The 21711-nt window shown below is 41.9% G+C and overlaps 1 protein-coding gene across 1 annotated transcript in view; it reads left to right on the forward strand.

Annotated features, from left to right (window-relative positions):
- Positions 1-20390, forward strand: part of SEL1L (SEL1L adaptor subunit of ERAD E3 ubiquitin ligase) — a 62025-nt gene extending 41635 nt beyond the window's left edge. The window contains exons 13-21 of the mRNA XM_055130927.1: positions 1476-1553; positions 3384-3446; positions 4931-5018; positions 5314-5462; positions 6592-6757; positions 7311-7385; positions 8604-8776; positions 12618-12746; positions 15777-20390. Of these exons, the coding sequence (XP_054986902.1) occupies positions 1476-1553; positions 3384-3446; positions 4931-5018; positions 5314-5462; positions 6592-6757; positions 7311-7385; positions 8604-8776; positions 12618-12746; positions 15777-15986 (1131 nt within the window). The 3' untranslated portion in view covers positions 15987-20390. The remainder of the gene's footprint in view (positions 1-1475; positions 1554-3383; positions 3447-4930; positions 5019-5313; positions 5463-6591; positions 6758-7310; positions 7386-8603; positions 8777-12617; positions 12747-15776) is intronic.
- The last annotated feature ends 1321 nt before the right edge of the window (positions 20391-21711 follow it).

The following is a 21711-nucleotide window of genomic DNA, read 5'->3' on the forward strand; positions in this document are numbered from 1 at the left end:
GCTTGCGAAGCCGCGTGGTACCATGGATTACCCTGGGGAATGTGTCTTCCACATGTCTTCCTGGGCCTCAAGCCACGCTTTTAATTGTCATAAATACTCTAGCCAATCAAACACCCCTCAATACAGTGCTCTTCTCATGTAAGAGAATACATCTAGGGATGTAGTGGACATAGGCCATATGTCATGGCACAATCTCAGAACTTCCTTTTGCATTATTATGAAAACAGAACAAAATGTAAACCAATGACTTTTTGTTTTGTTTTAATAACTGAATTCTAAGGTTTGGAGGCCCAAAATAGTATGGGATTCAGTTTCCCCAAAGAGAAAAAGCTAAATAACTACAACTAGCTAATTAGGACTGGAGAATTTTTACATGTAGACATTTCTACCGTTACAGCATAGAAATTGGTATGCCTCGTTCAGTTTTCTTAAAAACTCATTCTGGTCCCGTGATTTTTGCTTCTTTAACCGTGGATCAGGACCCTGTAATCAAACGTGGGGGTCAGAAAAAAATTTAAAATTCATTGTTTATTAGCAGCAGATGTTTGATTTGTGTATATAACCGGGATCACATAAAACTATCAGGAACAAAGGATTTCCAGGTGAAAATAGTTTTAGAAGCCCTGCTCTTAGTCACTAATTACCCTTATCTCAAAAAAAAACCCCACTTTTCTCAATATTGTCTTTCCTTTATATGTAAAGAATTCTGATAGTTTCATTTTTCTTTCTCTTATTAGCATATTCCATGCCTACTTGCCTGCCTCAAGTTTGAAATCTTTCAAAATAGCTTTTAGTTTTTTACTTTTCCTAATACCAACCCTTGGGCTGGAGCAATAGTATAGAGGGTGGGGCAGCCTCTACGATTAGAGTGAGTGAATTAAGTGTAAATTGATCTTGCATGTGACAGACCAGGCTTGATCACTGGCATCCCATCTGGTTCCCCAAGCCTGTCAGTAGATAATCGTACGCACAGAGTCTAGAATAGTCCCTGAGCACCTCCGTTGTGGCCCAAAAACAAAAGCAAAAAGAACTTTTTTTTAAAAAAATTAAATAAAGACCTGCCCTTTATCTGATCCTGAGTGAGTAGAGATAGAGGAAACGGTGAGCATTGCTCGTCGTTCTTCCTCCTCACTTTAATCACTGATCCCAAGCAATGTGTCAGGTCTGTCCTGGAGTGAGAAAGCAAATTTTCTTCAGAGATTGACCTATGCGCTGATTTTATGTACTCCTGTTTATGATAGTTAAGTGATTCATAGATATTATGACTCAGAAATCATAAATGTGATGTTGACAGACAATAATCCTATAAAATGGTTTACTTTCAAAGCTTTGCCTTTGATTTCAAAATAGCCTGTAGGTAATTTTAAACTATACTGCAGTTATTTCAGCACATCAGAAAGCAGAATGAGATGTGCGGTGAAAAATGTAAGTGGAGAGACCTTCTACTTTCAGTGACACTGAGGTCTGTTTTCCAGATGTACTCAGAGGGAAGCGACATTGTCCCACAGAGCAATGAGACAGCCCTTCTCTACTTTAAGAAAGCTGCGGACATGGTAAGACTATAGCTCAGGTGTATTATAGACCAATTGATCAGTGTTTGGTACAGTCAGGTGTGCCATGTTAACGTTCTCTCAATAAATACATTCGTTTTATTGAAGGACTAATGCCATATATCATTTAAAGCACTTTGATTCAAGTGAGTGAATTTCTTTCTGATGAAAAAAGATTAAAATATTCTGAAGAACCAGATTATTGTTTCTGTTCCGTTTGAGAAGTTTCCTGATCAGGGAAATAATGATTTAGTGGTGAAGTTGGAATTATATAATACATTGGGTATTTTTCACAACCAGTCATATAATTTAGGCTTTTTTGGGCCTGGAGAAAATTACAGAGGAGTGTTTAAGACCCTCTATGCATCTCTAGTGCACACATTTCATCTCATTGCCAGCCAACTGCATGTTACTGTAATTCCAAATGTCACCTGAGTGTTTTCCGAAGGAGACTGTCAAATTGTTTTCAAGTTACCTTCTGTTCCTCCAGGTTTAGATAAATTCTAGGTGGTTTTTCTTTTTAGGTTTTAAAACAGTGATTATCTTTGCTCTACAAGGTTCCCGTAATCTGAAACATATCTCCGTGCGTGTATGAAGCTTGGATTTTTTTTTAAAATTTTATGATAACACCGTGATTTCCCAAGTTGTTCATAATACAGTTTGTTTCAGGTATTGAGTATTCCAGCACCAGTCCCACCACCGATATGACCGTCCTTCCACCAGTGTTCCCAGTTTTTCACCCACCACTCCAGCCTGCCCCCCTCACAGGCTCAAACAGATTCACTTCATATTGTGGCAAGCTACCTGTGGCGTATTGGATATGCCAAAACCAGTAACAACAAGTCTCACAATGGAGACGTTACTGGTGCCCACCGGAGCAGATCGATGGACAGCTGAACTACAGCGCTACAGTGTTACAACACCAAGGCAAATGGAATCATCAAAACTTAGATCTGTGAAAGTCCATCTCTGATCACTGTTCTGTCTCACAGTGCTGTTTTTAGAGTCATTATCTGGGGATCTGCTCTGCCGGTCAGTGCTCGCTGAGCCTCCTGTGTTAGTGTTCAGGCTCACCGAGCTTGGTGATTTTCTCTGCAACTTTCCCATCAGATTTGGTGTGATCCTAGCAGGCTGACGGTACTGCAAAATTCATGCGCGGCTGTGCAGGCTCGTAGCTATGGTTCTGGAACAGTTTGGTAGCTTGGCGGTTTGATGGGGTTCAGTTATGGAGCGGGGCTGTTTCTGTGGCAGAGACTGTCGGGTGTAACTGGGGGTGCTGTACCTTCAGAAGGGAGAATCTGCCTCCTCCCATTCTGAGAAGACCCCGGTGTTCTCAGCCGGGGAAAACTCAGTGGTGTCGTGCTCTTTTGGAGATGGGCGCCGACAAGATGCCCTCTCAAACGTATCTTCGCCATCTGAGCCCACTGTGGCTTTTATTTTGTGGTTGCCGACTCCGCACCGTGGTATCTTCTTTATTGGCAAGGACGGTCACTAATGGCAAAACTACAATTTAAAAAAATGAGATGAAATGTGTTATTCTAAAGAGATGAAATGTATTAGTCATTTTGTATCATAAATTATGGAACAGATGTTCCTAAGGCTAGTCACCAATATGTAATTCTAAATAAATGTACTATTTACTTTTTTTTTTTTTCAGCAGAGCCTTGAAAGCCTCCAAATGTCTCAGAGTCAATACTGTGTTAGTCTGGTTGTTCATGAGTTGAGAAATACTGGGGCATATTTTGAATATGTTTGTAAAATACTTCTTTTGCAGTCACTGACTCATTCCCGTTTTGTAATGAATCCTTTTGTGCTTTTATTTCTGGTGTTCAGGGCAACCCCGTTGGACAGAGTGGGCTTGGAATGGCTTACCTCTACGGAAGAGGGGTTCAAGTGGTACGTGACCAATCCGACATTCTGACTTTAGCGAGCAGTGAGCCGGTGAGGTAGGGATGTATTCCGTAATCAGCCCCCAGGCAGCCCAGGTGACGCTGTTTGGTTAGGACCGAAGCTGAGCCTGTTTCTGTGTCAAGTTTGGATCCCTACCACCAGACCGGTGGCTTTCCTAAGGAAGTGGCTCTTCCTGGTAGCTCGTACTCAAGTAGGAAGTTGCTTCCCGCTATTCGGTCCCTGCTCTCTCCCCTACTGAGTCTTCCAGATGACCAGGGTTTAAACTCCTCCCTGGCTACTCAAGCCTAAGAAAATGCTTAAGTCCCTCCCATTTGGGAGGCAACAAGCTTTCTGTTTGCCCTTTGCCCTTCTAGCCACCTCCTCTCTCCAGCCCTTCCTTGCAAAGCCAACCTTCTCCAAAGAATGGACTCTGGTAGCTGCTCTTTAGCTCTTAGCAGTCATGACGGCTGTCTTAGGTCACTTCTCTGTACAGCTCACCAGTGACTTAAGTATCAGCTCCAGTCGCCCATTTTTCGCTTCTGCTTCATTTGACCTCTCTCTTCCCTGGAGTTCTGGTGACTGCCAGTTCTCTTGGTTGTCCTGGGCCCTTGCTTCCCTTTCTCCTCTGCCACTTTCTCATGTGGGATGCCTCTGGGTTCTCATTGGCAGTCCTCTGCTCTGTATGATTTCTGCAGAAAGTAGGGTTCTTTTAATTTGGACCCAAAACCAGGTTTAGGATTTTAATCCCTAGGTATTTTCTAAAACAAAAGACATTTGCTTCTAAGCATTTTAGAATATTGAAGTCCAGTCGTGATCTTTGTTTTAATTTTTCTCGTGGATATGTGTGATATTTGAAATCTAACCATCATTTAATATGTGGTAATCTGCCCAAGGAAGGAACAGATAAAGATGAATTTCCCTTTTTTTTTTTTTTTTTTTTTTGCTTTTTGGGTCACACCTGGCGATGCACAAGGGTCACTCCTGGCTCTGCACTCAGGAATTACCCCTGGCGGTGCTCAGGGGACCATATGGGATGCTGGGAATCGAACCCGGGTCGGCCGCGTGCAAGGCAAACGCCCTACCCGCTGTGCTATCACTCCAGCCCCTGAATTTCCCTTTTTTAAGCCAGGGCGGGAATCGAAGTTTTAAAAGGATTCATTCCCTGCTTAATAGAAAAGATAATGATTATTTCAGAATTTCTCGTGTTTTACTGTTTGTTTGTTTGTTTTAATACTTTCTGAGGATCAGTTTAGTTATTTCATAAGATAAAAAGGATAGTTGTTTCATAAGAGTTATTTGCTTTCCCTCATGTTACTGTTAATCCCCTCTGACTGAAAATATATTATCATTTGTGTATCATTTAAAAAACTTAAAAATAGTTAATTTATTGGTTCTTCTAAGAATAGCTTTTTGGGGAGCTTCGTTCCTTTCAATGAGTAAATCATGAAATCAGCCTTTGAGTTTTCTCATGATGTGCTCTCTTCCTACAGAACTACGACCTGGCGCTGAAGTATTTCCAGAAGGCGGCTGAGCAAGGCTGGGTGGACGGGCAGCTCCAGCTGGGCTCCATGTACTACAGTAAGCAGCGCCGGAATCCGGGCAGATTCCTTTCCTTTCTTGACTAGGCGCCCCCATGAGACGAAATTGCTAGCTCTTGAATTCTGACTAATGTCCTCTCGGTGTGCTGATTCTTGCATCTTGTTTCTTGGTAAATTAGATTCATCTGTTCATGAATCGCTACTAGCTTCACATCTTACAACTCCAAATCTCTCTTCGTTTCATTCCTCCTCTAGAAAACTAAGGCTTCGGCTCAATCTTCAAACTGCTCCTGACCTTCGGTGTAATTTGTTGTTTTTTTTTTCTCCCCTCACAGATGGCATTGGAGTCAAGAGAGATTACAAACAGGCCCTGAAGTATTTTAACTTAGCTTCTCAGGGAGGCCACATCTTGGCTTTCTACAACCTGGCGCAGATGCACGCCAGCGGCACCGGAGTCATGCGGTCGTGCCACACGGCGGTGGAGGTGGGGATTTTCCTGCCGGCTGGGACGATAGGAAATTGATTTGCCCAGTAGGAAAAGCTCTGCTCTTTACTTCTGCTTTCCTTTGCATGATTCCTTCCGAGTAGAAGTAGACTCGGGCTGGGGCTGGAAAAATAGTGGAGCGGAGCGGGCTGAACCCCTGGCACCTTCTGTGGTCCCCCCAGCACCGCCAGGAGTAATTCCTGAGTGCAGGGCCAGGAGTAAGCCCAAGCGCTGCGGGTGTGACACCTCTCCCCTCTCCCCAGAAAAGAAATAGACTAAGCCTGCTAACACTCGGGGAAGGCCATGAGACTCTGTTGCAGTTTTGCGTATTTATTCCTTTTGTCTTTCCTTATTAGAACTTATTATCATCTGTACATTTGCATAGATATTGTTGTCTAAGTCTCTTCGACTTAGACATTAGTGTCCCTAACTTTTTCAACTGTCTTTAACTTCTTATTGTTTAAATCTCTCTAAATACCGAGGACGGTGTTGAGACATAGCTTTTAGAAAAACGTATGTTGGGGATAGCACAGCAGGTAGGGCACTTGCCTGGCATGTCCCCAAACCCAGGTTCGAGTCCTGGTACCATATGTGTCCCCCAAGCTCTGCCAGGTGTGATCCCTGAACACAGAGCCAGGAGTAAGCCCTGAGCACCTCCAAGTATGGCACAAAAATAAAAGTGTGTATCTTAACTGAATGTTGCAAATGAAAATGGTAATCTTCCCTACTTGAAACTATTTTTCTGTAGCTCTCTCATAGCTGGCAAAATTTGAGTAACATGGTATAGCTTAGCAAAGTTTATGAATCTGTGCTTGAGTTTCCTCACTTGTAGAGTGCAGTCTGAATAGAGGTACTCATACAGTCGTCCCTCTGTTCAGTTCACAAACATGCCCGTGAAACATGGAACAGTGCCCAAGCAGGAAAATGATGCCTAATTAATTGCTACTATTTTTACAAACCTGTGCTAAACACTAAGTGAACACTTAAATACCCCAAACTTTCATGCAGATTTCATAAACTCGCCAGAGATTCAAAAAGCAAACTTAGTAATCCTTAGGGAAAAAAGTTTTCTGGCATGTATTTTTTTTATTTTTGAACTGAAATATGTTTTTCTTTCCCGTTCTCGCAGCTGTTTAAGAATGTGTGTGAGCGAGGCCGCTGGTCTGAAAGGCTCATGAGTGCCTACAACAGCTACAAAGACGGGGACTACAACGGCGCGGTGATCCAATACCTCCTGCTGGCAGAACAGGGCTACGAAGTGGCACAGAGCAACGCAGCCTTCATCCTCGATCAGAGTAAGGCGATTGCAGTCCTGTCTCTGGCTCAGAGTACAAAGATTCACGTTAGGCTGACTTGTCTGAAAGGTCACATAGAAATTTCTGTATTACTGCAAACAGATGAATAACACTCAACATGCGTTTTATTTCCAGTATTGACATTTATCATAAAATTCAGTGCATTCATTAAGTACATTTTTTTTTTTTCAAAATTCAGCAGATGGGAAAACATTGTTTTTCCAGCAATATGTAAATCCCTAGGGGTGGCTCCATCCGGAATTGATTTCATTATCGGTTCCTCAGATGAAACGCGTTTCAGGAAGTAGTGTTGTCCTGACTATAGGACTTCATAGAACTCGGCATTTTATCCTGATCATCATGCAACACCTATTATACCCAGGTCTTGTTTTAATTGTACTGCACATACGCAGTGCAATTAAATACTCAAATAAAATAAAACCTCAAATAAAAGCAAATAAAATAAATATTTGCAAATAGATGTTAGCCAGTAAAACCTCAAAATGGAGTGCCTTTCCTTGAATGCCTTGTCGGTGTTTGACCTTTTCCGCAGGGGAAGCGACCATTGTGGGCGAGAATGAAACTTACCCCCGAGCTCTGCTGCACTGGAACAGGGCCGCCTCGCAAGGTGAGTGTTAACTCTGACTTTCCCAGAGAGCTTTTCTTACAGTTGTTGTTGTTGTTGTTGTTTTTTCACTCTCCCATATGGTGTTTCACCTTAAACTTAGAGTTCTTAACTAGTGATTTAGCTTATTTGCATCATGAATGTTATTTACTCTTGAAATAGATTTTGGTTCTAGACCCAGGGTTTATCAGTTGAATTCGAGTGTCTTTTCATGGACATATACAGTATGATTCATTTTTTTAGTTTAAATCCAGTATGCTGGGAGGGAGCGGAAGGAGAATCGAATAGGTCGTATGCTAAAATATCAACCTAAAGCCCAGAGATATTTTAACCTTTCTGCATTCTTTTTCATTTGAATTTCAGTCTCTCAGACTTGCTACTCTCATAGTTGTCCACCCACCCCCAACCCCTTCGAGGTAGAAACAGTGGTCAAGTTGAACCATTTCTTTTCTTTTTTTTTTTTTTTTTTTTGCTTTTTAGGTCACACCTGGCGATGCACAGGGGTTACTCCAGGCTCTGCACTCAGGAATTACTCCTGGCGGTGCTCAGGGGTCCATATGGGATGCTGGGAATCGAACCTGGGTCGGCCGCGTGCAAGGCAAATGCCCTACCCGCTGTGCTATTGCTCCAGCCTCTGAACCATTTCATTTTATCCTGGGTTTTAGTTTCTTTTTTTGTGGCACTACAGTGTTAAATTTAGCTATTTTAAAATGTAACTGACATGGTAGAATAGGTAGGTAGGGAGTTTGCCTTGCACGCGGCTGACCCGGGTTCTATTCCCCCATCCCTCTCGTTGAGGCCGGCAAGCTACCAAGAGTATCCTGCCTGCATGGCAGGGCCTGGCAAGCTACCCATGACGTATTCGATATGCCAAAAACAGTAACAAGTCTCACAGTGGAGACGTTACCAGTGCCCGCTTGAGCAAATTGATGAACAGGACAACAGTGCTACGGTGCTATGGTAGAATAGAGCACGATCATTTGAAAAGTATTACTAGTGAATTGCATATCTCGTTTTATCTCTGTTAGAAAGCCTTTAGGAGAGCCATGGTTCTAGCTTAATTTCATACTAAATTTGTAATTTAGCTGAAGGGTTTGATACCGTGTGTACTATAAGCCAGAAGTTCTTGATTTTATGGGTAACTATTTTAACAAGCAAAAAAAATAGCCATTTCTTTCTGTTTTAAACATGTTCTTTAGGCAAGTTTATATTTACTCCTAGGCTACACTGTGGCGAGGATTAAGCTGGGAGACTACCATTTCTATGGATTTGGCACCGATGTAGATTACGAGACCGCGTTCATTCATTACCGTCTGGCGTCTGAGCAGCAGCACAGCGCACAGGCCATGTTTAACCTGGGCTACATGCACGAGAAGGGGCTCGGCATCAAGCAGGTGAGGGGCCGCAAGATAAATATTGCAATGATGGAACTCTGATTTGGTGAGAACGTAAGCATTTTTATAGAAATAGCCTTTCTTTGAAATGTGAGCAAACCGTAGGCAGTGTTGTCATTCCAGTTGGCAGTCCTTGTTTCACTCCCCTCTGAGCGCACACACTTCCTGGTCAGCACACTGGTGTCTTCAGGGAATTTCACCACAGCTAGGAGCACGAAGACTGACCTGGAGTGCTGCGTCTGTTGATACCTCCTTTTGGAAAAACCTGTCTCCAGCCAGTTATTCTTTCTAAATTTATTTTCAGATTAAATAAGTTATTTGCTCCTGATACATTATTTCTACTGATACATTATTTTTTACTTCCTGTAGCTTCCTAATGAAATCTAACATTATTAAGACTCATGATATTTCTTTTCCCAACACACCCTTAAAATGAGAACTTAAAGCACTGTTTCCTTTAAGTTTACATTAAAATGTTCTCTCATAATATGTTCTCTCATAATGGTCAGAGCAATGTTAAAGAAGGCAAAGCGCTCGCCTTGCAGGCGGCCAACCCCTGTTTGATTCCCGGAATCCCATATGGTCCCCCAAGCTCAGGAATGATCCCTGAGCACAGAGCCAGGAGTAGCACACTGCCCAGGGTGGCCCAAAAAGCAAATAATAATAATAATAATTAAAAATAAAATATTTATTTTAAGAATCTTAAGTTCTAGATTGTACTTACTGATAATTTCTAAGAAAATGATTACTCAGAGTCCCAGAATCTTGATATTTCTATTATTGGTTTCTTAAAAATACACAGCATATTCTTTAATTGAAAATTGTGTCTTTTCCTTTCTCCCTGTTTTCGGTCCACTGTTCCCATAGAATTTATTATACATCATAATATGTTAATATATAATTTGATTTTTTAAGGCTTATGATGCATATCTCTCTTATTGATGACCCTACTTGAAATAAAAGTATATGAATTGGGGGCTGGAGCAATAGCACAGCGGGTAGGGCATTTGCCTTGCATGTGGCCAACCGGGTTCAATTCCCAGCATCCCATATGGTCCCCTGAGCACCGCCAGGAGTAATTCCTGAGTGCAGAGCCAGGAGGGACCCCTGTGTATCTCTGGGTGTGACCCAAAAACCAAAAAATAAAGTATATGAATTAAAATTTTTTATTTGGTTATCTATCATGAGACTAAATATTATAAATATTCTTGAAATTATTCTGAGTAGCCATTATTGATCAGTTAATATACTATTGACCACATCCACATAAAATCAGAAATAAAATTTTACTTTTTGTGAATTATTAAAAATGTATCTCAGTGAGGTTAATGGATCATTTTTTCAGCATGAAGTGTCACTGAGTGCATTTACTTTTATTTTTACTTTTATAAATGTATGGCTGGAACCTTATTCACATAAATAAGTATATGTGAGTGGGAAGAGTTTTATTATAACTAGGTCACTTAATTCTTTAAATTGCCTTGAGCTGATAGGCACTCTTAGTCCATTGAGACTGATTAACACAATGCCATAGATTAGGAGTCTTAAACAACATAAATGTATTTCTTACAGTTGCAGTGACCGGGAAGTGTAAGGTCAGGGTGGGACAGGCTAGTTTCTGAGGGCTTACTTACTGAGAACTCTGTGCCCATGACCTCATCTTACCCAGATTACCTCCACCAGAACCTCCCCTCCTAATAGCATTACACTGGAGCCTTTAGCTTCCACATTTAGTCTATAGAGTACATGCCAAAAATCAGAGTGACCTGTCCTTAAAAAATTCTTTTTCAGTCGTCTGTCTGTCACCTGACAGTTGGTTTGAACCCACTTTCGTATTGTTGAAAGCAAAGACTTAGGACAAGGTGACTCACACAGGGAGTGTGTGGCTGGCCCTGGAGTGCTTCACTCTCGATTTCTGGGAAGACTCCCTAAAGGGCTTTACCATGGCCTTATCAAGTAACTGTTAGACCCTCAAGCACTTAGAGCCGCTTGATGTAACCTAATCTGCTCAAGGGTTTAAGGGAAATTGGTCATTTCATTTTGTTGACATGCAATTTCTGTTTTTCAAATTATATTTGGTATTTGCTAAGTTCCAAGATATAAATTTTGATGGCTCGTATTTGTATTGGTACTAGATACTTGAATACGGTTCTGTGAAGACTTGGAGCTTACAGGCTAAGTGTGTTGAGTTTATGGAAGATCACTGATGTGTAGCATGGTTATTGAGAGCTGGTTGTCAAATCTACCTGAATTTCTATCTTAAAAGTCTGCATTTTATAACTAAAATAAAATTGAGTAATAGAATGATCACTTTTGTTAGCTATAGTTTTGTAATATTTTTTAAAATATACTTAGTAGTAGTTTACTAAAAGCAATCTAGATTAAAATTATATAATTGAACAACTTCATTATTATAAAATAAAGATATGAGTGTGTCCTATTCTGTTTTTATTTTGGATTTATGCCCAGAAGTGTTCAGATGTTAGTCTCAATTCAGTGCTCGGGGGTCAGTTCGGTGCCAGAAACTGAACTTAATTTTTCTGGGTTCATGCAAAGCCTGTGTATGTTCCAGCTTATTGAGCTGTTCCTCCAGCACCAGGCCCTTCTCGTTTTATAATTTTTAGTGTCTTGCAGTGTTTAGCTATATGAATTGTGTAGAAAGATCATGATAAAAGACATGTTAGGGCCCTAGAACGATAGCACAGGGGGTAGGGCATTTGTCTTGTAGGGCATTTGTTCAATTCCCAGCATCCCATGTGGTCCTCTGAGCACCACCAGGGGTAATTCTTGAGTGCAGAGCCAGGAGTGACCCCTGTGCATCTCTGGGTGTGACCCAAAAAGGAAAAAAAAAAAGACATGATAGAACTTTGATAGGAGTAGTAGAAGATAACTCTGGGGACTTAGCTTTTAAGAATAAGTAATCAGGGGCTGGTGCAATAGCACAGCGAGTAGGGCATTTGCCTTGCACAAGGCCGACCCGGGTTCGATTCCCAGCATCCCATATGGTCCCCTGAGCACTGCCAGGAGTAATTCCTGAGTGCATGAGCCAGGAATAACCCCTGTGCATCACTGGGTGTGACCCAAAAAGCAAAAAAAAAAAGTAATCATTTATAAAAATCAGAATAACTCTGTTTACATAAGAATCATGACCATCTTTTCCTATTCTGGTTTTAAATGAAAGAAATGTTCATAATCTTACCTAAAACGAATTGGCCCAGGGGCCAGAGCCATAGGACAGCAGGGAAGGTGTTTGGCTTGTGTGAGGCCAGGCTAGGTTCAATCCCCAGCAGCCCATGTGATCTGCAAGCCTGGCCAGGTGTGATTCCTGATTGAGAAGCCAGGAGTAAGCCCTGAGCGCTACCTGGTGTGGCCAAAAAGAAGGGGGAAAAAATAATCCAACATAGCTAGAAAGATACTAAGTATAAAAGAAAATTAATTACAAATAAAATTGATTACACATAATTGAATTAGGTGATTCAGATTATGAATTGTTCCACACAACCAAGTGTGCCTCCCTCGCCTCGCAAAAAAAAAAGTGCAAACTATTATTCAAATTTAAACGAGTGTCATACATAGATAGATAGCATTATCTACCGTATCTGCACAAATAAACGGATGTCAGGGAGGGGAACCTGACATCTTAAATTTTTCATTTCACATTTCTGAAAATTAAGCTTCAACCGTGAAAAAATTGAACCCATTTAAGATGCGGGGTTTTCCCTTAAGGGAAATTTTTAAATGACAGCTTGAAAAGGTAAACTAAAGTGTTCCTGTTATATAAGCTAAGTAATAATTACTGTCCTAACAAGAAGTGAATTTTGATTTATTACCTATATTGTAGGATATTCATCTTGCCAAACGTTTTTATGACATGGCAGCTGAAGCCAGCCCAGACGCACAAGTACCAGTCTTCCTAGCACTCTGCAAATTAGGCGTTGTGTATTTCGTGCAGTACATACGGGAAACAAATGTAAGTGGTCGGAGCCTCTTTTCATTTAAACACAAGTGTTGAGCCTTCTCAGCCTGGAGGTTTGTATTTGGGAAGTTGGAGAGAGGGTGCTGTCCTGAGGGTCAGCTCTCTCCTCTTCTTCCCCCAACCCCGGTGCAGTTCCAGCGGACTCATCAGGTGAGAGGTGAATGTAGGCACAGAGCGATTGCAGTTTCCGTGTCGCCTTTAACCATGGCTCCCGTGCAGTTTTCACGGCTGCCTATGTTTCCCGGGCTAAGGAAAACTTGGAACAGTTTGAAGCATTAAACTTGAAATCCTGGGCCTGTCCACGTCCAGGGACTCAAACCTGTCTGTCCCCTAGAAGGAGAGTGGGGTAGGGGACGAGAAGTAAAACCCAAGAATGGCCCAGATTGTTGTACTCGATTTTTCTGATAACGAAACGTAAGTTAAAAACCACCAGAATTTTGTTCTCTAAAACTACCAAGAATTATTTAAATAAGCTCTCAGTAGAATCTCGACAGGAGATGGGTTTCCCATTCTCTTCAGAAAGGCCACCCCGTTTGACCAAAACTTACACGCTGTGATTCTTGGGTTCTCCAGTGTTACATTTCATCTGTAAAAGTTGTAGCTCCTCGTCACAGGTTACCCAGTGCGGCACTGAACTCTGAAGTCCGCAGATGTATGCAGGAGCAAAGGCTGTTTAATTCACTCAGTATTGGCAAAAGGTGGTAGTTCACATTTTGTTAACATCTTTAAGAACACTGCCTCAGCTTTAGGACTGGGAATGGGTGTTCCTTTGTAAAGTGGAGTAAAACGGAGTCCGCTCTCCTCCAACAGCTGTGAAGAGAATTGCTGTGACTTCTTTTGCAGCCTCCCCTTGCTCCAAAGCCCCAGGGGTGTGGAGAGGCTGTGTTCTGCCCTCTGCTTGCTCCTACTTCTGTAATACCAAGCTTACAGTCTCTTGTTGCCATGGGCTCGCATACCCTGTGTCCTCTGCTAATTGAAGGTGTCTTGAGTCCTTTCAAAGAAACAAAAAAAAACTTGGGCCGAAGCAATAGTACAGTGGGTGGGGCATTTGCTTTGCACACAGCCGACCCAGGTTCAATCCCCAGCACCCATATGGACCCCCAAGCACTGCCAGGAGTAATTCCTGAGTGCAGAGCCAGGAGTAACCCCTGTGCATCGCTAGGTGTGACTCCCCCCCCCCCAAAAAAAAAAAAAACAGAAAAACTAATATTGTAATGTACAGCCTGCTCTTTCTCTCTCACAACTAATTCAGACCCTTGTTTCTTACAATTTTGAGCACTAATAAATTGTAGGTTGTGTTCAAGAATATAGTCATGCAGCTATAAAAAGCAGATTATTTTAAATACGGAAGTAATGATTGATTTTTTTGCCATTGAGTTGCTGTGATATACACAGTTGTGCAGTTGTTCATGGTTGAGTTTCAGTCGTACAGTGTTTCAACACTCATCCCTTCAGCAGCATTTTTCCCACCTCTGATGTCCCCAATTTCCCTCCCGCCTCCTCCACCCCCACTCCTGCCTGCCTCTCTCTCTCTTTCCTTTTAGCACTGTGGTCCGCAGTACTCTTACCAAAAGGGTATACATGTCACTTCACCTCCATCGGCACTCAGTTCTTGTTCAGAGTCTCCGTTTCCCACCATAATTGTCTTATGGGTCTCCTCCCTGTCCTAACTGCACTCTTCTCTGTGTCTCTCTCTCACTCAGTCACTCAGCATGGTACTCTCCATGTCCATCCACATATAAGCAAATTGCATGTAAAGTCAATTTTTAATTTTTTTTATTATTGAATCACCATGAGCTACAGTTTCAAAACTTTCATGTTTGAGTTTTAGTCATACAATGATCAAACGCCCGTCCCTCCACCAGTGTACCTTTTCCACCACCAATGTCCCCAGTACGCCTACCCCCCGCCTCAGCCCTCCCCCTAACTCTATGGCAGACAACTTCCCTCTTACTCTCTCTCTCTACTTATGGGTATTGTGGTATGCAGTAAGATATTGAGAGGTTATCATGGTTGGTCTTTTATAGAGTCAGTTTTTTAATACCACATAATCCTACCACTTGATATTCCTATTAAAATAACAACAATAGTATTAACTATTGGTGGAAAAAAAAGAAAATTCAGAATGCCCCATAATGAGTCTCTCACAGGGTTTACAGTTAATAGTTTCTTATGTTTTTTTAGAAAAATGTACTACCTCTTCTTATAAATATATTTATGGGGGCTGTTTGCAAGTTGCTTAAAAATTAAGGATAGAGGGGCTGGAGCAATAGCATAGCGGGTAGGGCGTTTGCCTTGCACGCGGCCGCCCTGGGTTTGATTCCCAAGATCCCATATGGTCCCCTGAGCACCGCCAGGAGTAATTCCTGAGTGCAGAGCCAGGAGTAACCCCTGAGCAACGCTGGGTGTGACCCAAAAAGAAAAAAAAAATGAAGGATAGTAATCATGTTTACTTTCTTTGTGGGTAAGTAGCAATCAGACCATTTAAGATACAGGGATGATTTCTCTTAAAATATACTTAAGTGGGGCCAGAGCAAGTGCATTTTCCCTTGCATGGGGCTGACCTGGGTTCGATCCCCATCATCCCGTACGGTCCCCTGAGCATCACCAGGAGTAAATCCTGAGCGCAGTGCCAGGAGTAACTCTTGAGAATTGCTGGGTGTGGCCCCAAAACAAAATAAAATATTCAAGCAATTAAAATGCCATAGACAACACAATTATTAAGCTTAAATTCAGGGGTTGACTATTTTGGGTTTTTTTAGTTAAATCATTCCTGCGACACGTTATTTTGAGCCTTAGTGGAAGTCTTTTAAGGTCTTTGCAAAAAACAGAAAACATTGCAAGATACAGTCCTCCTAATCCGGTGCTTAAAACCTCCTTTAAAAAAAAAAAAACACACACACACGTTGCAAAATGTTTCCGAAAGCAGTTATTTTAGTTAAGTTCTCCACTCTGATTTTAAGGTTGCTAGCCTTCCTTCTCTGACACTTTTGTGATCTGATGCTTCCTTTCGTCTCTCCCAAGATCCGAGACGTGTTTACCCAGCTAGACATGGACCAGCTCCTGGGGCCCGAGTGGGACCTTTACCTCATGACCATCATCGCGTTGCTCCTGGGAACTGTGATAGCGTATCGGCAGCGGCAACACCAGGACATGCCCCTGCCCAGGCCCCCGGGGCCACGGCCAGTGCCACCCCAGCAGGAGGGGCCGCCCGAGCAGCGGCCACCGCAGTAAGAGCCGCCAGGTCCAGCCTTGATCACTGACCACCACGGGACTTGCTTGCTGGGAACACTGCGTCGGTCGGGGACTCGGGATCAGCGGCCACCTCCTGGAAGAGGCACGAGGAATCGCCGGATTCCTGAAGCTGCTTAGAATCTGATGCCTTTATTTTCAGGGATAAGTAACTCTTACCTAAACTGGGTTGAATGTTTGTTTCAATGCTGTATGAATAACAACTCTCAGTGGCTTTGCCTTTCCCTTCCTTTCTTCTGGAAACAGGAGACAAAGTAATGTCTCTGTATCCGGTTCTCTGTCTCTCTGTCTCTCTGTTTGTCTCTGTCTGTCTGTCTGTCTGTCTGTCTCTCTCTCTCTCTCTCTCTCTCTCTCTCTCTCTCTCTCTCTCTCTCTCTCTCTCTCCTCTCTCCTTTCTCCTCTCTCCTCTCTCCTCTCCCTCTCTTCCTCTCTCCTCCCCCCACCCCACTCTCTCTCAGGCTCTCTGTTCATTCTCTTGACATGAATACATTCTTCTGTCAACCATCTTTAAGGTGTTGTTCATTGACACTAAAAACTGATCAATGTAAAAAAAAAAGGAAAACCCAGTTGGTTGCAAGTTTCAACATGTTTGAAAGTCTGAAAACTAGAACTTGCCTTTGAAGTGGGGGGAGGGGGAAAGTGTTCCAGAACTGCAATAACTGAGAAACTTTACCAACCCACACCCAAGTATACCTGTTCAGCATATTTGTTATTTTAAAAGGGAAGGTTGGGAGGTTCCGTCTTACTGGCGGTTGCCACAGTTGATAACACGCTTCTCTCCTTCAGAGACCGGAAGGTTTTCAGGGGTTCGGTGTGAACTTCACTTCTTTGGAATGGAACATCTATAGCTACGGTGTGAATATATAAATTCACTCCCTGAGCTAACATGTGAATCTGCCCCACCTACTCACTGTTATTTGCCTGTTGGTGTGTATGCAGCCCTGAGCCAGAATCCAGAGGACGGGCTGAGTAGGAGACACTAGAAAGCAATATTAAGGGCTTGGGGCGGGGTACGGAGACCACAGACGTACTCTCCCAAAAGTTGAAGCGTTTATTCCCAGGGTATTTTTATTTTTATTTTGCATTTCTTATTGCAAAAGAACAGATAACCCTTCTGAATTGGTTCACTCTGAAGTATCCTTGCCAGAATACGGCACATAGAGGCTCTACCATTGCAATACTGTGTCTCAACAACTGAAATACACATTCAACTCGGGGGCTGAGGAAAGCCAAGGCCGTTGAAACTGTCCCTTGCCGTTTGATAGATGTTTATTTTTCCTGCAGTTTTGTATTGATAAGAAAGAGTCAGCTGCTTGCTTAGCACTCGGAGTCACCATCCCCCATCGGGTACCATCGGGAAGATCGGGGCTATCCTCCTCGCAGAATTTCCTGATTAAATAGATGGGAAGCAAGAGCCACAACAAAGAAAAGTGGAGAATTCTGCATATCTTTCAAGTGAAAGAAATGAAAGCTGCAGTGGAACACCTGTTTCTCTTTATTGCAGTGGTGTTCCACAGCCTGTGTCTCGTCTGAGAGCACGGCAGTCTCTGAGCCTGAGCGGGCTCCCCTGCCCACTCTCTGCCCAGTCTGTTTCTATTGCCCGTGACACCCTTTCCCCACAATCCCTCATCTGCCCGGAAACACCTGAAGAGTTTACTCTCTGTAGAGTGACAGGATCTTGGTTTCTCAAACCGAGATTGTATTTAGACCTATATTTAATTTGTTCATAATGACCAGGAAGGCTTTAAATGTGAAGTTGTATGTTTTTTTTTTTCTTTAATTTTAAAGTATTATGAGAAATCCAGGTAAGCCTGACTTTCCTCCCAGATAATTGCTTCCAGTTTGAAGAGCTGGTCACAGAAAGGACCATATAAGTCAAAGCACATCTATAACCTAGAAGATTTTACCCTCAAAAGTTGAATGTCACCGTAGGCAGCTCTTGTGCGTGTTATGCCGTGCTTGATCTCCTGGAGATCTGAGGACAGGTGGGAGAGTGTGTTGCTACCTTCACCACTGCCTCTTCTCCCCAACATTCAAAATAAGTACCACACTTCATTTAACAAGAACCATTTTCATTTACTTTAGCAGTTTTGTGTGTGTGTGTGTGTGTGTGTGTGTGTGAGTGTGTGTTTTTAAATGACTAGCCTTCCTTTGCCCCCCTCTCCCATCCACCTAATTTCCACTTCAGTGACCTTTTTTTTTTAAATCTCTACTTCCCTCCACTAGAACCTTGAAAAGCATTTCTTAGAACATCGTGCACTACCCAAAGCTCCGTGGGAAGGCACAGCTTTGTTCTTCATGCAATAACAAACTTCTGCAAGTGAGCACTTGCCATGTCCTTTCTAGGGCTGAGTTTTCCAGAAATCTTTGCTTTGACTTTTTTTTTTCCCACCTCCTGTTTTATCCTGGGTCATTTGCTCTTAGGCCCTTGCACCATACATAGTTTCTTTGACTTTGCATAAAGACTCTCTCCAAATATTTGTTTCCCATCTTTCTTTTTGTTCATGGGCCATGAGACCTACGCAAATAGGAACTGGGTTCGGTGTTTCTCCTAAAATAATGCTCAATACTTAACCTAATCAAATGGCATCCATTTGAATAAAATGACAGTAACTAAAGCTAGTTAATGTCAGTGACATTAAACTAACTCCAGGACTCAGGAGTTTTAATGTTAGAATTTAGAATTAGCAGATAGAGTGTGGCTTCATTTCTCCATGGTCACCCAAATCTCTTGATCCCTTTTAAACTCTCTACCTTGATGGTGATGACAGTAGAAATCTCAACCTAGCTTGTGTTCAAGTGTGTATCTGCCGTGTTGGGTCATCGACTGAGTCTTGAGATTGTCTGTTTTGCTTCTATATCACAAAGGTATTGTTGTTGCTTGGATTTTTCTCTTTCTCCTTCCTTTCTTTTCTTTTTTTTTTTGAATGTGAAGACGTTATCTTCCAAATAAGATTTCCCTAATTTTTAATTAATATACAATGATAGAGAAAATTTTATTTTCAAAATTCATTGTTTTGCACTTAATTGAGTTTACCGAGGACTGGAGAGATCGTACGGCAGGGAGGTTGCTTGCTTTGCAGGCAGCCAATCTGGGTTCGATCCCTGGCATCCCATTTGGTCCCCTGAGCATTGCTGGGTGTGGCCAAATAAATAAATAATAAATAAATAAATAAATGAGTTAATCCTGTGAATCAGTAGTTTTAATACTCGTGAAGATTTATTGCCCTTCATATCAAATTAATTTGTGAGGATGTTACTGCCAACCTATTTTATTCTGTGCCATTAGAAAGTTTAGAAACTTTTACATGTGATCTGGCAATAATCTGGTGGTTTATTCAATTAAGAAGCTGCTCTTGCTCCAGGAAACTTAAATACTTTATACCTATATATATCTTTTTTTTCCCCTTATGTTCCCCTTCTCCCTTCTTTCTTTGTTCTCATGTTTGTTCTTGAAACCAGTGTTTTGAAGTATGCATGCAAGCCTATAAATGAAGACCACAACTATTCATGTGTTGTAGCATGTGTATTACTGTCTAGCTACATCTGCCCAAAAAAACCAAAAACAAACAAAAAAAAAACCCACAGAAACCTTCCTTTACAGAGGTTTGGACTAACATTTCACATGCTCATTTCAAAACAAAGTGCTTCAGATACATCACCCTTTACCTGCCAAGGGAGGCGCGGTGTGGTCTACATTTGCCCTATATGACAGTTGGTATTTGTTTTGAGGGTGAATGTACATTATCTAATATTATGACTGGAAGGGTGCAAGAAATAAAGCAGAAGATTTTCATAAAAATATTTTTTAGCAGTCATTGTTCTCCAATATAAGCGAAAACATAAAATTTCTGAATGCCATGTTGTCTGAGGCCCTACCTGATTTTTAAATGTGTAAGTAGTCATTGGAAACATCTAAATTTCTCCTTCCACTTGTTATTTCAGGAAAATTTGAAACAGTTCTAAGCGAACCACCTTGTATTCAAAAGTGACTATTTGCACAAGTAAAAATCCCATTTTTGTATGCCTGAGAAGGATGTCTTGGTTACGTGCAAGGAGTCTTAGATGAACTGCTTTTCCTATTTGAAACGATAAGTGAGCTGACACTATTCTTTTTAATTAAGAAAAAAGAAAACTCATAATGTTGCTACGAGCAAGGTATAACCACTATCTATATTTAGGAGAAGTTTTAAAAGACCATAAGTAGGCATTGGAAGGAACACCATGGTAGACATTTTTGTAAATTTATTTTGTATTTAATTAAATGCAGTATAAAGGCTGGTGAAGTGTAATATAATTGTGTAAACAAATCCTGTTAATAGAGAGATGTACAGATTCGTTTTGTACTGTATCTTGAAACTTGTGAAATAAAGATTCCACCTCTGATTAACCTGTATGCCATAATGTACCAAGATGAAGCCCCTCTCCAGTCAGATTCTGTTTTAAACCTGAGTGATTCCATTTGTTTAATGAGCCTTATTGGAATTTCAGAGGTTCCCAGAAAACCATTCACTGGGACCAGTTTGAACCCATCTTTCATTTACTTTTAACTTCTGAAATTTGGGTTCTGTAAGCCTAATTTTGCACGAGAGAATAGGTGAGTTTGCTTGGTGTGTGTGTGTGTCTGTGTGTGTGTCTGTGTCTGTGTGTGTGTAATGCCAAAAACAGTAACAATAACAGTCCTCATTCCCCTGACCCTGAAAGAACCCCTGATACGCCATACATCATCGGGCTACACTAGCATGCGACAGGGACTGATGGAGACGTTACTGGTGCCCGCTCGAGCAAATCAACGAACAATGGGATGACAGTGATATAGTGAGATTTATATATATACATATATACATATACATATATATATAGTTTTTTTTTTTACTTCTTCGGTCACACGCGGCGATGCTCAGGGGTTACTCCTGGTTTTGCACTCAGGAATCACTCCTGGTAGTGCTCAGGGGACCATATGGGATGCTGGGAATTGAACCCTGGACAGTTGTGTGCAAGGCAAGCACCCTACTCACTGTGTTATCGCTCCGGCCCCTAGAGATATTTATAAATCTCTCATCTTTGACCTGATTTGGCCCTGCTGCCAAATGATGGCATGATTCACTTTAATCTTGGTTATAGTTAAAATTTGTTTGTGTGTTGCCTTGCCATGGTAAGTTTTCAGAGGGGTTACAGAGCCATATACAAACGTAGCATGATCAAATCTGTATGAAGTAAAAAAAAAAAAAAAAAAAAAAAGTCAAGGGGAAAGGAAAAAGAAAGCAACGTTAAGCCAGGAATGAACTTTGTTTTACAAAAGCACCTGTTGGAAGTGGGCAGAAAATTTGGCCCTAACTTGTTAGTAGCCGACTTAGAGCGGAAATTGAGCCCATGTTCCAGCTTTGAATCACCAGATTCTTGTAGAAACTGTCAGATGCTACAGGTGGCGGTAAGTCATTGGTTCTTTAGTGGCTGGAGAGTTAGTACTTTAGTCTGGCAGATAGGGTGCTTTACCTGCGGCCGACTTGGGTTTGATCCCCAGCAGCTTAGATGGTCGCAGACTGCCAGGGACCTGGTCCCTGAGTTCAGAGAGCCAGGAGTAAGCCCTGAGCACCCCACCCCCACAAATTAAATAAACCTGGACTTTTTAGGGTCTTTTTCTAGGAGCTCAAGTTAGTTACCCAGAAGACCTTGACTCAAAGTGGCTCAAAGTTGTGTCAAAGTC

This window comes from Sorex araneus, chromosome 3 (genome assembly GCF_027595985.1).
Source record: "Sorex araneus isolate mSorAra2 chromosome 3, mSorAra2.pri, whole genome shotgun sequence".
Taxonomy (NCBI): Eukaryota; Metazoa; Chordata; class Mammalia; order Eulipotyphla; family Soricidae; genus Sorex; species Sorex araneus.